This window comes from Nilaparvata lugens, chromosome 1 (genome assembly GCF_014356525.2).
Source record: "Nilaparvata lugens isolate BPH chromosome 1, ASM1435652v1, whole genome shotgun sequence".
NCBI classification, from domain to species: domain Eukaryota; kingdom Metazoa; phylum Arthropoda; class Insecta; order Hemiptera; family Delphacidae; genus Nilaparvata; species Nilaparvata lugens.
The window spans coordinates 37,901,094-37,919,262 of NC_052504.1; the positions used below are offsets into that span (position 1 = coordinate 37,901,094).

The 18,169-nt window shown below is 34.6% G+C and overlaps 1 protein-coding gene across 1 annotated transcript in view; it reads left to right on the plus strand.

Annotated features, from left to right (window-relative positions):
- LOC111049592 (chorion peroxidase) overlaps positions 1-18,169 on the plus strand; it is a 74,934-nt gene that overhangs the window by 26,414 nt on the left and 30,351 nt on the right. Inside the window, exons 2-4 of the mRNA XM_039420928.1 lie at positions 3,997-4,140; positions 10,893-10,969; positions 15,359-15,455. Coding sequence (XP_039276862.1) covers positions 3,997-4,140; positions 10,893-10,969; positions 15,359-15,455 — 318 coding nt within the window. The remainder of the gene's footprint in view (positions 1-3,996; positions 4,141-10,892; positions 10,970-15,358; positions 15,456-18,169) is intronic.

Genomic DNA, 18,169 nt, shown 5'->3' on the forward strand with positions numbered 1-18,169 from the left:
TCAGATTTCAAACCTAGCTCGACCAAACCTCACTAACCGCCAGAAGCCCCTCTATTGCACTAAAAACATTAGTATACTAATTGAAACATAGCTGAGAAATGAATGGTTTCTTCGATCCGGGATAAGTTAACTGATCCATGATCAGTTAACTGAAAATCTATGATTAGTTGATCCAGTATAGAATCACATTTCTAGTCAAATCAATTTGCTTCATCAAACCTTACTAACCGCCAGAACCCATCTAGTGCACTAAAACATTATGTACTTGGAACACAACTGAGAAATCAATGATTTCTTCTATGATCCGTGATAAGTTAACTGTTCTATGATCAGTTGACTGGAAATCGATGATTAGTTGATCCAGTTTTTAATAACTTCTCTAGTTGAATCGATTTTTCTCATTTAGATGAGGGAGATAAGATAGACCCGAGAATGCTGAGTTGAGGGCGGAGATGGAGTTAAGCTTGATTTGCCAGCTGAACAGATGTGATAAGTGGCCGGTCGATGAGAATTCAGAGGCCGCTTGTCGCAGATTCCAGCAGAGCCAAGATGTCGAGATAAGCTTCCATCAAGAGGAGAAGCTCCAAGCGTTGAACCAAACCTTAATGAGTCACGCAAGTGGTGGAGGGGAGAGGCCTTGTGTCGGCGTCACGTCACGTGTTCGTGCCGCGTGTCGTGACTTCCGGGCTGACGCGGTGCGACACAGGCTCCTCTATCTATCCATCTATCGATGCTACCGACTGTGCTCCACTCTCAAAGCTCCTCTGCATCTTATCAGACAACAATAATAATGCACTCTCAGTAATAGCCATTCAAAAACTTTGTCCCCCATCAATCAAGTCCCTTTGTACTCTCCAAGACTCAAATAACAATTCAATAAGCCTTTCTCCTGTGCTTACTTTCTTATATTTTATTTTTATTCCAAGTACAAAAGCAAATCATATACTATCTTCTGTTGTATAGGAAAAATCTTCATCGTCATTACCTCATACAGCTCACGGATGTGCCTACTATTAATCATTATACAAATTAGATCGAGTATTCCAAATGGGGTGCGACTCACTTTGTCTAACTTTTTTCTTGTGATTGATACATGAGTGCCCGTGTTTTGTAATGATGGTTGTCAACGTATGGTGGAGCTGTTAGTAGAGTACCAATTGAGTTGCAGATTCAACCTAATTTTAAAATAGTATTTCAATCGAGGATGAATTTTTTCGTGGATTTTCCTAGTGAGATTCTAATAGAGTCTGCTCCCCAATTCTCATAACCTCTGATATTATTGTACAGCCCTCTGTATTTGACAAATCTGAGAGAGATGAATTTATTTGAAAGGAAAAGGATATAAATGTTTCATATTGTTTGTGGCTGGAAGTCTGTCTGATAAATATTGCACAGTAATATTATTATTATAGTGTGATCAGCTGACCTTTCTTTGAAGACACCCCAAAGATTTGATTTTGAGCACACAAAACCCCCCCTCGCCAAAAAAAAAACATTTCGAGGACGCAATGTGCGCCCAAACCCCTTCTCCAACTCTGTGGTACCACTGGTGCAATTATTATTGAGCTTTGCTCGTTTCAAGTTGTTGAGATGGGATTTTTATACAGGTGAATGAGCTTCACCCATTTCACTCATTTACTCTCAAAATCAATATTTCACATTACCACTTTCCTATCGAAACAAACTGAGATTGATTCAAAATTAAGTTAGAGTCATGTCGGACAGATACAAGATGGCGGACAAAAATTGTGAAGTGACAGAGAAGTAGTTTTTAATTCGAATAGGATCCCCAATGAAACCTACTGTCAAATTATCATTTTAGATTATTATGTTGTTTCCATTATTTTTACCAACTCTGTATTACTAGTTGCGCTCTTGAAAAATCAATAGTTCATGAGCGACTCCTCCAACTCAGGGGGTCACTAGTAATTCATACTATCATATCAATACCAATATTTTATTAGTCCTATAATTATTATTATTGTTATTATAGTATCACATTGGTCATACGATCACTTATCACTCTGACCATATCTATTTACTTAACCATTCTATCTACTGTATTATCATTTTTTATACATTTAATCTAGTTGACATTCTTTTAGATTAAAGAGTTTGTCAAATTTATGGTTCACATCTTTCCAAACACTTCTAACCCCAATGAAACACTATAATCCTATAATGTTGTCTAGAAATATCACGAATATATTGAAAAATTACATACATGTTTCATTTATATACATACTTTTTCCCTGATCTTCTCAACTCTTGAATAACATTGTTCTGGTAACGGATAACCAAGTTGATAATAATGAGGAGCTTCTCTAAGATCAAATATTATTATCTACACTAAAAATGATCATCTGCACTCGAAATATTGAGTGAATGAAATCGATAGATGGATTTAGTGAAGAAAATACTCATATTGTTATGATTCTGTCAAAGAATAACTTCCTGGAGTTTTATCAACATATTTACGTGATCCCCAACAGACGTAACTCTGGGAAACCTGAGGTACTTCCTTAGAGAGCTGGAACAACAAGAATAGGTGAAAATCAGGGCGAATTTAATTGAATAACACATAATTTTCCAATTAAAAGAAGAATCTGTTATGTCGTTGTTTCATTTGGACAAAATGTCAAGCTGTCTCGAAGTAACTACACGTGGATATTATTACCGTAATTATTTCACTCTTGACAGAAGAATTTGTCACGCCTTATTAAAACGCAATCTCCACATAAAGAAAGTTTGAAGTGGTACCGTATATTGTTTATGGCTGTAGAGTTTCGACAGCCTTCTATTAGTCTCATTTACACGAAATTACTTTAAAATTGAATTCATATGAGTTGAATTCAATGTTGTGAGATGGAATTACTGCTGTCTCTCAAGTCAGTCATTTGTTTTTAAAGAAATCACTCTCTCTCTCTCCTTTTTGTCGTATTCTGAACTGTTGGGACTGACATTGAACATTGAAGCTATCAACTCTTTCAACTTTGATAGCTTGAAACTCTTCATTAATCTCAACTTTGAGATTTAATCAATATAAGAACTCATTTTGCGGATAATGTGATACAATACACTAGATTTCCAATTTACTTACAACGTGTCTTATGAAATCCATATTTCCAATGAAGAAAAGGTTTCGATTTTTTACATGATTGATTGAAACAGATTGGCTCAAGCTGAGATTCATGTGACGTGGCTCATGATTCGTATGTGGTACCAATTATTGCTTTCACGGGGCTGGGTAGGGTATACCTCTAACAATGACAATATTCTTCAAAATATTCCAATTTTATCATAATATTGAATCGTACGTATATTCTACACCTACTGTTCGATGAACCTAAATCACATTAAGTTTCTCTAGTATTGCTATAACTGTCCTTTACCGGAAGCATAATCATAGTATAAAAGTATAATTATTAGTCCACAAACATAAGATTTTACAAGATTTCTTGGAGAAGAAACATAACTAACTAATGCATTATTCAATACAAATTCTCAACGAACCATGCCGATATTTTTTTTTAATATTAAACCTCGTTTCTCACCATATCAAAGAAAGTGATTAAATATAACATATCAAGATCCATGTAAATAATCTCATTTTTCCGCTGTTCACTTCTCAAATTAGTTACTCATTACTATACTGAAATCATGAAATATCAAATATATAATAGTCTAAAATCATAATAGGAATGATTTATGACCACATTTCGCCAACAGAATTCTCCTTCAATTATCACTCAGTTTAGAAAATCAATTCAATAATTTTATGGTTTTCCAATAACGTTTCAATATTCGCTTGCAGCCGACTTATCAATATTATTTGCCTTATCCCTATATCGTATATCCACCAACTTAACTCAGCAAATGGGAAAATCTTAAACCCTCCATGTCATGATAGAATGGTGTGATTCAAGACATATTATTGTTTAATTTTTATTGTTGGTGTAATCTTCTTTAGAAATAATGTTTTTTCCTGTTTTTTAGGAGAGCGGGACTCCTGTTGGGGTGTCTTGCGTTATGTAGTGCCATCCAATACACACACCTGGACAGTGAGTGCGCTTTCTATCTTGATGGAGCCGGGAGAACGACGCTCTATGATTACTCATTGAATCTTTTGCGTGGACCAGTGTAAGTTTCCATTCCATCACTACTTCACTAATAACTCACTTGATTGCACTGAAGCTTCAATACTCGCACAGCTACTCACAAAACTATCACTAGCCGAAGTCGGAATATATCAAGATTGTAGCTAGATTTTTATTGGAAATACTTTACTTTAAAACAAGATAATAATATTTTAGAATACATATGTCAGGTAGAAGAAGAATAAAAATTATAGTTTTACTTATAACAGCTATGGAATGCTTCATTTGTTAATATTATGATGGAAGATGCGGTATCCATCATAACTAGTAATCAAATTTACAATGGATTTTAATTCTAGATCAATGTATTGTAAAGTATTCTAATCCATTTTAATCCTGATTGCCCACTCATTCATTCATTTTTTTCTCTTCCAACTGGGAAATACATTATTATCAAATGGAGGAATCCAACACAGGACTACCTTTTGGGTTTCCTATTCAGACAATAAACATTACGGTAATTATTGTACTTCGTTGTAAGAATATTGTATATTGTTTAATATTATCTATTCATGATTATTTTTTCAATATGTTTTTCAATGAAATAAATTCGAATCTGTTTAATAGAATTTCAATTCATATGAGCAATAGGTGAGTTAACACTATTACACTTGAGCAAAAAAACTGACATTTGGAGTTGATATTTCAAATGAAAACGTTTCCTTTATTTTGAGGTTCCAAGTGTGAATCAATAATTGATCAATCTGCATGAGGAATTTAGTTTTGTAGAAAAATTTCACACAAAGTATCGACACTACTTGATGAATTAAAATGTCATGCCCCTCACTACTAAAATCAATTTGAGTTTTAAGACTCACATTCTTACCACATTATCGTGGATGATCCACTATTTTCAGAACTTAAAACTCGATCGGTGGGTCTGTTGGTTCTCAGACCTATCCCAAATTATCCACGCTATTTTCTCTGAATGACTTGCCAGTCGTTATCGAGTTTGCACTTATAAATGGTAGATCGTTATCCTTAATGGCAGCGAAGGTTATAGTAACATATTGGTTCAAGTTTAGCGATACGTGCGGTCTTATTGTGGGAGAGATAACCATATTGATTGAAAGTAATATTATTATTGAAAACGTGTTCGATTCTTCACTGACCTTCGAGGTTCTATTGAAAGTGAAAGAAACATAAAAATAATAATGTAAGAATCGTGGTTGCTTCGAAAAAGCACTAGAGATTTACTGCTGTGCTTTCTTCTAGGTGAAGGCTAAATCTAATACAGTAATCCGTATAGCTGCCTGCAGCCGTTATGCTGCATTCTTGGCGGTAACAATTAAATTGTATTTCCCTCCATAAAGCAAACAGCAATCCAGTTTCAAGGCTTTCGAACATTATGGAGTTAGTACCTTTGGGATATATAGACTAGTTACGAAACATTGACACTGTTATTCTTTGTAGATATTCAGAGCATTGAATTTGCTAATCTTCAGAATTAGCAAGCAATCATTAACAATATTATAGTAAACATTCGAAATCGAATCGAATAGGTTGAAGCTTGAATGCATTGGCATATATGGTGGAATACAGTTATTTGTGAGGCTAGAGTCGAGTCAATCACAATATTATTTTATTGCTGCCCAAGTCATTGTACAACGCAAAATCATATCATCAGTCATATTGAATATAGTTTTACTTAATTTTTATAATAAAAAATAGTATATATTCACACTAGTCACAAATATGTTGTAGGAATCCTCCATATTAAGGTGAGACGAATAAATCTGAGAGTCAGCTTCTTTTGTCTTTTGTCAGTTTCATAAAAGAAAATCTAATTCATTTCAAATATCAATATTATCATCCACAGACTAAGACCTAAAGGTCCCATAGAAGCAACATCTAGTGTCATCCAACGTCAAGAAGACATCACAGTGTTAGAATTCTATTGGACATCCATTACTGCTAAAATTTTGTATTACTTAATATATGAGAATTTTTGTACAGTGTATGATGATGATATGACATGTTTAGTTAACAGGACCTGCGGTCTCTATAATCATAACTGCTAATAATTTACAATACCTCATACGTTCAAGATGGGTTCAGTTCGGAATGCGAACAAATAAAGTTGGGGAAATTCCTGATGCAATGGACATATAGACGGTCATCGTCCGATCAGTGAGTACTGTAGGGTGCCTGGTGTCTGGTTGTGGTGGCCTGTTGAATAATTCATGCACCACTGAGGTGCAGAGTACATGATTGCGGAATGGAGAGCATACAAACCACTTTTGCTATTTATAGGTGCATGACTTGCACAGCTGGGAGGATATAAAAATAAAATAATAGCATAAGATATCTCTATTACTTGTGAATTAACCAGGCGTTCAATAGAATAGAGCAGGTGTGTTTGATCGAAACGAACACATGAGTGCCTTAAAAATTGTCATTCTTGGGAAAAATCTTTGCTTGTCAATTACTTTTTTCTATTTCACTATTTGACAATCATATACTATTAAACGAGCAACTTCTGTTTATATGTTTATATGTTTGGATGTTCAGATGTTTATATGTTTGTATGTTTGTATTTCACCGGATCTCGAAAACGGCTCTAACGATTCTCACGAAATTCAGAACATAGTAGGTTTATAATATAAAGATTCGATTGCAATAGGTCTCATCCCTGGGAAAACTCGCTGAAGGACATTAAAAGGATAATTATTATTCATCCTTGGAAAACAGCTGATAATAATTATTTCGTCGTCTGTTGGTGATGGAAGTGAGTGAGCGAGTTCATGTGTGTGGGACTGTGTCAAAATTATGACTCAGCTGTTGAACTTTTGTAATCATTCAATCAGGTACTTAGTGCCGGCTGCAAAAAAGCCGGGTTATTTCGAATCCTCATTAATTCCAGTAGATCCATCTTTTTGAAATGGTCTTTTTTGATTTGGTTCATGTGAAGTTAATCAGGATTAAAATTTAAGGCTTTTGTGAAACTGGGCCTTTGTGGGGGAAATTTTTGCATTTCTCTGGGAATTAATCTCAATTTACTGTGATTAGATAGAACATTTCTTTATGAATGTTATTATAATTACTTCTTTCGTAATAATTTTTTCATGCTTTTGTACTCCAGAGCGAAGCTCAGTCCCCGATATTATGGTATAGAAAGAGCATTATTCGACAAAGCCATTAACATATGATGATATTAGATTGTCATGATATAATTAATTGGTGCACATTGTTTTACATTTCATCTCAATTGAAAATAGATACGTGTAATAGAAGATCGAATCAAAACTCAAGCCATCAAATTGTCTGATGACACAAACTAAATTCTAACCGGCATTCAGCCTTGCGAACGTTGAGAAAGCTCTTCACCTCCCAACTAGAACAATTTACATTTTAATGGGTAATGGAACAGAGTTATGTGTCGCATCAAATTATGCCATTTTCATAAGTCTTCAACAACAGATCTGTCTCTTCAAGGTTCTCGATGATGTTAACTAGAGCTGAGGCTCATTAATTTTGTAGAGAGTGATCATGGTTCTGACCTCCATTCACTCCAAGACGAGCGATCAACCTAATAATTTCATCTTCTTCAGATTTATTCCTCCAGGACTGTCATGATGTTGGCTATCATTAAATAGCATATATTATGCTATCATGCATAATAATAATAATAGAGAAAGTAATTTCTTCAAACGTTTGAACGTTTAAACTGAAAAAAATTATTTTATCTTGAAATGCTCGAATGGATGAATTGGGATTCATATTGCAAAGTCATAGATTTATTGTTGCAAAATAGCATGAATTGTTCTCCAGTACCCTGACCACAATAAAAAATAAATGAACTGTCCTGTCTTCAAGTCCATATAGATATGATTTATCGTTCTTAAATCAATAGTTACTGAGCAAATGTTGAATTGATTTTCTAAATGCCTTCTTTGGTAATAATATTTATTACTATGGATTTATCCTTCAATAAAGATGATAATTTAAATCTTCATTACTTCATTCTATTTCTTCCTGGAAGTTGTAGAAGTAATATAGATAAATCATTCAATAGTACGCTATGGTGATGACAGAATTGCTATAGCTCTTATTGACAAGGACAAGATCCAAACTTGGACATGAACACATTGAACTCAAATAACATTTTTTTTTCAACTTATTGCATGAAGATACAGCGATTATTGGGAGTATGTCAATTCATTATCATCCAAGCTAAGAAACGTGTCAATTAGTTGTAAGCTTCTTACCAGTATATGAGAATGCCTCATATTGTTATAGATTTGAGTAATCTGGAAAGCTTCACATGAAACTATGAAACCAACATTTTGAAAATAATGAAAATTCTGCTCTATACTTGGGAAAAATCTTTGCTTGTCAATCACATGAATAATATATGAAGAAATAAATAAGATTATATGAAATCGAATTATGAATTACCTCACTGTACAGAAATTATTTTTGAGTAACTTATCAAGCACTGTTTAAATTGTTCGGTAAAATTCAGATTCGAGTAGGTTTTATTGTATGAACATTGTACGAGATTGGATCAACTCAATCGACCATTTCTGGCTGGAAGATTGGATTTCATGCATTGGAGATTTTGTCATGCTATGCGGTGTTTCGTAGAGACCTCCCGCTGTTTTGGTGACACGAACATTTCCTTTTCACCTCCACACCTCGGCGATGCAGGAGCGAAAGAACATATCAAAAACTCAAGCTTATTCAGGAAGCTGAAAACTTTCGTCTGAGGTGTTTCTGGAATTCTTATTCCTCACATCAGCATAATAAATAATATAGCGAACATGGTTTTCACACCGTTTGTGAGCATTCGCATAAATCTTCCAATAAAAAGATTTCACAGATGTTCTCAACGCACAGAATGAACGAAATGGAGGAAAATTACAGAATTATTTATTACCCCAGAGTATGAGTCGTATTAATTATGGTTAAGACGATTCAGAAAAGCCATAAATAAAATATACCCTTCAAGAACGATGCACTTCCCGCTGCAAATCCACATGGTGGATTCTGCTGGATTCTGCCTCATAAAATATAGTTTGAATCAACTGGGTGTTAAGATGAAATACGAGTTACATAAAAATAATGAAGTATCTATTAAAACATTATATTGATACATTAAGCTCAAATTTAAACTCTACATCGATGAATAATTCTGTTGTTTGTCTGGAGTAATAAATTGCATAATTATCTTTTGAGTTCAAAATCAGATCTGTGATCATTCTCATGAATGAGTAGTGACAATTTATCAAGATAATGCCATTATCATAAAAGATCAATCTCTCAAGAGAACACATTCCGCTAATAGCTTGTTCTTCAAATTTTTCAAATGGATTTCCATATTAATCCTGTCACTATAACTTCACCTCGGTCACACTGATATGAAGTAGAAACACTCCTCATTTTTTGGCCCGTCTTCATCTGTTAGTTTCCATGAAATGCGATACTTTAAAGAATGCATCGCATTGTGGAGTAATCGCATATGGAATTACATTTAATTGGGTCACATGCAGCCAACCTGCAGAAGCATAATGTTGAAAACCGGAGTAAGTTGAGAGTCCTGTTTGCGTAAGTTGGGTAGGTCTTCTACAAGGGGAGCCAACTTCTTCTATTTCGGAGCCTGCTGTATCTACTATGCAACAAATGATGTAACTAGGAGCAAGTTTTCAAGTTTCATCTTCCTCATGAATATACATACTTGACACTCATCGTTACAAAGTGCCGACGGACTGAGGATCCCATTCAGAGAACCTGTTAGCCGATTGCGAATGTTGGATTAAGATAGTGACAACATGTTTCCTGGTGTACCATCAAATTCAATCTTCCTCGATTCTATTCGCATTTTCACTCTTAATTTAGAGAGAAGTTCTTCCATTCTTAATGATAAATTAAAAATTTTATACTGACGAGTTCAATTTTAGGTAAGAAACTAATTTTATCGAAGATCATAAATGAAAGCTTTTTTGTATAATATTCTCAATCATAAATTAAGATTATTATATTCTAAATCATGCTTTAGAGTTCTAAACTGTATTATCAGTGAAGTTATAGCACTAACGATGGCTTGCTATTCCAGTCTTCTTCTTTAGCTTCTATCATTCGATTGGTGAGCAGCTTTCCATCGTTTTATGTCCAGAGCTGTACTTTTCAGTTGGATATAGCTCTGGATCCCTAGATCTTTGGTAACTTGCTTCTGATATTGTAGCCGGGGTCTTCCACAAACCCTTTTCACAATTAATATACGTTCCAGTTTTCTCAACGTGAATTCGTTGTGTCTAATTACATGGCCAAGCCAAGAATGTCGTCTATCTTTTAGAGAAAGTAGATCGCTTTTCCTCAACCCTTCAAAATACTCCCTCATTAGTAATTCTATCAGTCCAGCTATTGCATTAACACTTCTAAATTATGAGTCCAATTTAAATTAAATGAAATATTACGAGCTCAGTAATTGAAATTTAAAGAAAAATGGAGAAATTTGAAGCAATGAGTGATCAATTAAGAATAGATCTAGATTCTATTAGATAAAATTCTAATATCTAATATCAAGATCCAATAGAATATGAATAGATAAAGAATAAGGTTGGAAAATAACATGATATGCATGATAGTAAATAGTCTGAGAATAATTGTGAAGGAGTTCATAATTCAGTTAATTAGGTGAGATATAGCAAAATGTAAACTCCATAATTATTAATAATAAATAATTTCAGTTTTCATACTTACAAGAGTACTTACTAACATGATTCATTTTTGCAGAGGTTTTGGTGCTGCCCAGCCGTGCATAACATTCGATGCTATCAACCAAGCTTACATTGATGCGAGGAAAAGAATACGTAAGTTACTCCTATTATTCAGTTCTAGCTCTTTTCAAGCAATAGACATAGACGATCAATAATTATTATTGTTATTGAATAACGCCATTCATCAGTTAATCAATAAGAGTGATCAGTGTATGTGGAATTGGTCACATTTCGTTGTCCAATTGGTTTAGAGTTCTATCTCTAGGCTGTTATCAATTCTTAATTATTGGAACGATCTTCTTTCAGTTGTATAAATAGGTGAGATAATCATTATGACTGGATCATTCCTCATTTGACAAATTCAGTCAGTATTACGCATAAATATCTGGTTTATTGCCATTACATCTCGAACCAAGGAGTATAAGGAGTTCATTAACTATGATTGATGCTATGAATGGGGAAGTGATGAAGAATGAATGAATCATCAGATGATTCGAGATAAATAGTAAAAGATTCTAGTAAAAGCAGAAGCAATAGAATGAAAATATTACAATACTTTTTACTGCTGGTGGGTTATCGCCAACGAATATACAGAGCTCACATTTTTAAAACATGTTCGCTATTCTTAGTAGCTTCTAAGGATTCCTGCTTGAGATTCTTTAGTGGTATTGTCCCGATCCATGAAGACACAATCTATAAAAAACAGTATTGAAGATCCATGATTTGTTACTCTTGTACACACGAATGCCTAAATAAGGCAATGATGCAACCAAGCATGCTTGGTCATGCAGTTGTCTTCCTGTATTCCTGTACCGTATCTGTTCAATGCTGATCCGCGAAAGCAATTAGAGGTGCTAAGCTCTTTATTCGGACCAGTTTGGGTCATCGTGTACGCTGAGAAAGCGTTTCCGAAAAGAGTAATCATTTCGTAACACTATAAGAATGGACAGTGGAGGTTTTCCAACTGCTTATTCTCAAACGCTCGGTAATTAAATAGAAAGTGAACTCAGATTGAAATACTTACTGTAATTCACGTGCGAAAGATTCCATCGTCTTGACACTACGTGAGATTATACAGTAGCGTTGCACATAGGGAATGCTACAGTTAACTTGTAGGCGTCAATGTTCCAGGTGTCAAGGTGACAACAATGGAGTAACATATTACGAGCCTACACTGGATTTTTAATTAGCTTGCTTAACTTCACTTCTATTTTCTCACCACTAGAATAATGAACTGAAAAACAAATCACTCGGGTTGAAAAACAAATTATCGCTAAGGATGAAAATTACAAATCATCTTCAGGGCATACAATAGTTGGAAAAGGGCATAAAAGCAACAATAATTATTAATTTAGTTCTTGTGTGATGACAGATGCTGAACGATTAAAATCAAACTACGAGTTACAAACCCATTGATTTTATCCTGGAGAGGAAAATAGTAAAAAAGACGCGAATCATTATTATAATTTATTTACTAATCGAGGCTAATACTAGTGTACTCTCCAAAACCCATTAGCTTCAATTATTCCTTCCATAAACGATTAAGCTATTCTGTGCAATACGAATGAATTGAAATACGGATTAAGCTTCCATCAGTTATGTGATGTTCAAAAATGTCTCTCTAGAATAATTTTCTACATTCCCAGTAGTAGGCTACGTTTTGCAAATTCTGTAAACGGCTCATAAAGGCAGTGGGTCCCATCTACAGTGTGAAGGGAGACTTGTGTGAAAAGGATTGCTTGCTTAGAACATTAGTACTCCCTGAAGACAGGAGTGTCTTCACAGTAGATCTTAATAATAATATTATATAACGATTTTCAGCGATATTTTTATCCATTACTTGTTTTCTATTCAAAATCACTATATGTATGAGCTCCTTCTTGTTATAATAAATTATAGTAGCTTCTTTCTTCTGTCTTATTCCTACTTCGTCCTCCTTTTCATATTCCTTATTGTTATTTCTTTATTGATTTCAAGATAGCAGTTCAGTTCTATGGAGAAGTATATAAGCTCACAGTAGCAGGTTAATAAATCATTGCTTGATGACTATACTTGATAAAATAATTTTGAATTGATTTTATCAAAACCTAATCCAATCATCAAAAACATCTCTCGATCTTAATATCGTTTCCTACTCTTCAAAGAGAACTTTTGCAATCAGCCACTAGGAAGATTCGATTGAAGAATACCGATGCTACAAAAACCTATCTCGGTCAACAATAAAGATCGTGGGATTATTTTGATTGAAGTTACCGATAATAATCAATCATCATCGCCCCAGAAAGTACTCTTTGTACCATAAATACTATTCGGCAAGTTTTTGATCTGTCTGAATTTCGAGAATAGACCTTTCACTTAAATGCTTGCATGGGTACCGCACTTTATTTTAGGTTGCTTTATTTCTTGACTCAACTCAGACAATTAATTCGAGAACTCAGTTACAACACGCCCTACTTTCCCCAAGAGTTGAAACATGCTCTTACAGCGTTAATTACAAATTACAATCATTCTTCAAGTATTTATTAACATTACAATGCCCACAACAGCATTGTTCCACGTAATCACCCATTGAAGCTGTTCGATATTGAAATTATCACCACATTGGAATTGTAGCTCAACAATGTTGCTTGGCAAGTTGACAAGCTGTAGAAATGTGAGCGTTCACCTATTTAAGAATTCTGAGTTATGAAATTGTTGCGATCTCTAAGGACATGGAAGTACAGTACAATGATCTTTCTTTGTTCATTAAATACTAGGGATAGTGCAAAGATTATTGGAAGTTTTATTGTAAAGTTACAGGGGGTTGGAGTTCATGTGAATTATATGAGTATAATTCAAAATCTAAATATATAAAAGCGAAATGGCACTCACTCACAGACTCACCCACTCACTCACACACTCACTCGCAGAACTAAAAATCTACCGGACCAAAAACGTTCAAATTTGGTAGGTATGTTCAGTTGGCCCGTTAGAGGCGCACTAAGAACGGATTTGGAAAAATTTCCGATGATACGCCCAAAATCTGCGTTTTTTAGCGTTTTCTCAGCTTTATCGAGAACAAATGAACAGAAATTATTTCAATTTAGTACACAAGCTAAGCTAGGATGTAATAATGTTGTGTTGGAAGGAATTTGAAATAACACCAAAGATACGCCCAAAATTAGCGGTTTTTTGCGTTTTCTCAGTTCTTTCATCAAGTAATAGACAGAAAATGTTCAAATTTGGTACAGAGGTTGAAAAATTTTGTGATGAGGTGATTTTAATATTTCATCAAAGATACGCCCAAAATCAGCGTTTTTCCAACGTTTTTCTCAGCTTTTCTGCGTTTTCTCAGTACTTTGACTTTCTGATGGAATGAAGCACGCTCAAATGAAAAATGCAGGCGAGCGAAGCGAGCCCGCTGATCGCATTTTTGGACGATCCAGTCGGGTGTCCAGGGGGCGGAGCCCCCTGGCTAGACCGTTATGGCGAGCGAAGCGAGCCTGACGGCTAGTAATACTACAAGGCATATTCGAAAGAACAAATTGGGAAACGTATGAATTCTCCGATAGATAAACAAGTATTGCAGTATTACATTGGAGCTGTCAATAACTTCTAATTCCATCAACCTTTCACTCTCCATTCCTCAAATAGTTCAAATGTAATAATAGTCAAATTGATTTCACACCTAAATTCAATAGACTTTTATATGAATAAACCTATGTGGATGAATTGTACGACAGTACTCGTACTGTGTTTCATGCTTGATCGAATAAATCACAAGATTAATAATGGTGTTTCATTATTCTCGCTTCAGGTCACAATAATTACGAAATTATTCAACTCGCATCTTGAATCTCCATTCATTTTCACTTCAATTTGAAGGTTACTACGAGACAAATAGTAATTGGCAATAAAAGAGCGATAACAAATAAAATAAACTTAGAGTTATAGTATTACTGAAAATACAAAATCTCTACGAGAAGTAAGTGACCTAGTGATTGTATGGTAATCACTACATCTTTGAATCGATCGGTCGACTTCCATTTTGAATGGACCTCTGGATTTTCTGGGGAGAGTTGAACAATTTGTTATTCATTCATTCCTTTCTACATTCAATTAGTAAAATTTGTGGTCGTACTGATAAGCTGTCAGTTAAAGTTAAGATACATGCGACTGTGACTCCCTTTGGAAGGTGGCCACTTGCAGGGAGCCAATTTGCGCTGATCCATTACTTTTTACATATGCTGCAAAAATTTGCGTCGCGACGCGTTGTGCCACACTTACCAGTCGCGTCTCAATTTGCAACAAGGCTAATGCCTAATGCATAAAGCCATTGATTGGAATTAATGTCAATAATATACATTCCCTAATATTATCTTCAAAATACACTTATATTCAGTAATGACAAGAAAATAACATTTTACAAATATAGTATTATTAGTATTATTATTTATTATACTGATCATTTTCCGTTTCTAACAGAGCTTTCTCACTTTTCAGCTCTGAAAGCCCCAGCTGAAAATGAAGAATGGATGCCTCATCATGTAGGTTCATTTGGAGAGCTACTTTTGGACATTACCAAGCAGCTAACCAGAACGTGAGTTGATTGATAATATTATTATCATATCATCACTTTCACAATCATGCATAATAATATTTAGATGGATAAAGAATTCAGAAAGATATTTATTTCCAAAAAATGCAATTCACAAAATAAAAAACCTTTATAATCAAACACATTTTCAATACAAACAACGACAAAAAAAAACAATCTAATGAATATACTAAGCTAGAGAGCTTTTTATATAATAGTCTGCATGGGCAAATGCCTTTGCGTGAACCAGAGTGGCATACTCAGATGTTCACGGAGAGGAAGGAAGCACTAACTTTGATGCATTTAGAAGCTTATGGCTTTTAACACATCACTGATTGTACTCAGATTAGGATCCCGACTCCATTATTGCTCTATTTGTACCACATGGCGTTCTTCAAGGTTCCATACCAGGACCACTACTTTTCTTGTTGATGATAAAATATATCGACTTGAAAATGGCATGATGTCCGAAACATATTGTGATAAAATAATCAAAAAAGAGTACTGATATTTGTATTTCTATTTCTATTGAGTTCAGTATAGGGTCGAGGCTTGTGTGCTATGCTGATGATTCGTCTATAGTTGCTGTTGATGATGATCGAAGTGCCCTCAAGCAGAAAATGTCCAGACATCAGGATGAGGCAGCAGCTTGGTTCAGAACAAACCGCCTTTCCCTGAACACAAAGAAGACTAAAATGTTGGTGCTCAGCTTTAGGCAGGGAGCAAAGAATGCAAAGCTTCTAGGTACCACTCTAGATCAGAAACTCACTTGGATCTCCCACATTGAAAATTTCTGTTCCAAGCTCAGCTGAGTGACTTAGCTACTTCGCAATATGAAAGATTGTGTACCTGAGCACCATATTATGAGAATGCATTATATTGCATTCTTTCAGAGCATTTATACATATGGAATGGTCTTGTGGAGTTGTGCTCCAGAAGTTCAAAGGGTGCAGCTGTTACAAAAGAAGGCATTGAGTATCATTTCTGGTGCAGCTTATCTAGAGCACTGTAAGCCACTATTCATAAGTGAAAATATTATGAGTATTTCTGTGATGATATCTTTTAAACTCTTAATGAATGTGAGGAAGAATATTGACACCCATCATTATAGAAAAGATATCCACAGCTACAATACAAGGAATAAATGATAAGAATAGACGTACCCTATACAAGATTGAGCAACTTTTCGACAAGTCCTGGCAATTAATCTTTCCAATATACTCCCCATCACAGTTAGGAATCTACTTTCGAAGAATTCTATTTATTTTCTTTCTGAACTCTTTCATATGCCCGTGTAAGAATTTTAAACTTGAGAATTGTTTGTTCTGCCATTTCTCTTGTATTTTGTTTACTTTTATCAATTCGTGCTTTATATTATCAACTTCATATTTTATGTATTCTTTTTCATTTTGTTTTTGTAATAATTTTATTGACATCTTGTTATATTTTTATCGACGTTTCCTATTGCATTGCATATTCCTAATTGGAATTGGAGTATTCTTATTCCTGCTGGTTTTCTTTTTTTGTAGAACTTCGTTGATTTATTGATTTATCCAGACCCTACTATCAATCAATCTTCATTAACATCAAACAAGTCGTTGTTTAATATTATAAAATTTCGGAATTAGATAACTGATTCAAATAAATCAACAATAATCAATAGATAAACCGATTGACATTGTCGTCTATTAAAAATTTGAGACTGAAGCTACGCAATAAAATTCCAGTATTATTTTTCCTCTTTCAGATGTGTAAATTATGACAAAAAATACTGTCGGGGTCAATCATGCTGGAATCCATACCTTTGTCAGACTTGTAGTCCATAATCATATCTATACTTTATTATAAAATATAATAGAGATCATATTTACTGTACCCTCAACCGATTCACTACCGCAGTTGGCAATTTCTAGTCACTATCTCCGTCTGCTAATGAATGGGCGAATCGAATGAATGAGATTGAAGAAAGACATGCATCTCAAAGACTTCACGAAGCCATCTACTCGATCAGTATGTTGAAATTATTAAACTCAACTGGAATGATAGCTGATACACCTGTTACCAGTGAAGTTTGATAGCTGGGATCTCAATGGTTCGAGTTGAGCCCATTCCTATCCAAATGCAACATGACTCTACCATTTAAGGTTCTGGATTAGCCGACCTGTTCTGATCTGATATCATCGAAACTCGACGTCATCAGTAGTTATTGATATTTGAAATGCCACCGAGGCGTTGGTCCATTAACGGGTGACTACTCAATATTCCAAACAACTATATTCTCGTATCTTAAAGATCAAGTACTCCACTTGATTTACACAAATTCGTCCATCTACGTTCCTGTAGTAATTGACTCCTTACTATGCAAATTGCATTCCGACGGATCCATTATGGTAGTGGTTTATAACTCGGGAAACCTTTTCATAGACTCTCCAAGCATTGTGACTGAAATATTGGTGCATAATCTGGAGATGAAGAATGAATAGATGACTATGAACAATAATGAAGTATCCAACAGCATCAATGCTAATTATTGTCTCGAAACTACGAGTTACGTTTATAACCAGATAACCTTTTCGTTGACTTCTCAAGCAATGTAACTTATATTCTGATCAATAATCTGCCGATATGAAATATGAATAGATAAACTTCATTCCAATTGGGTTTGCAACAAGATCAATGTTGATTCAACTGCATTGAAATTGATTAAAATTTAAATT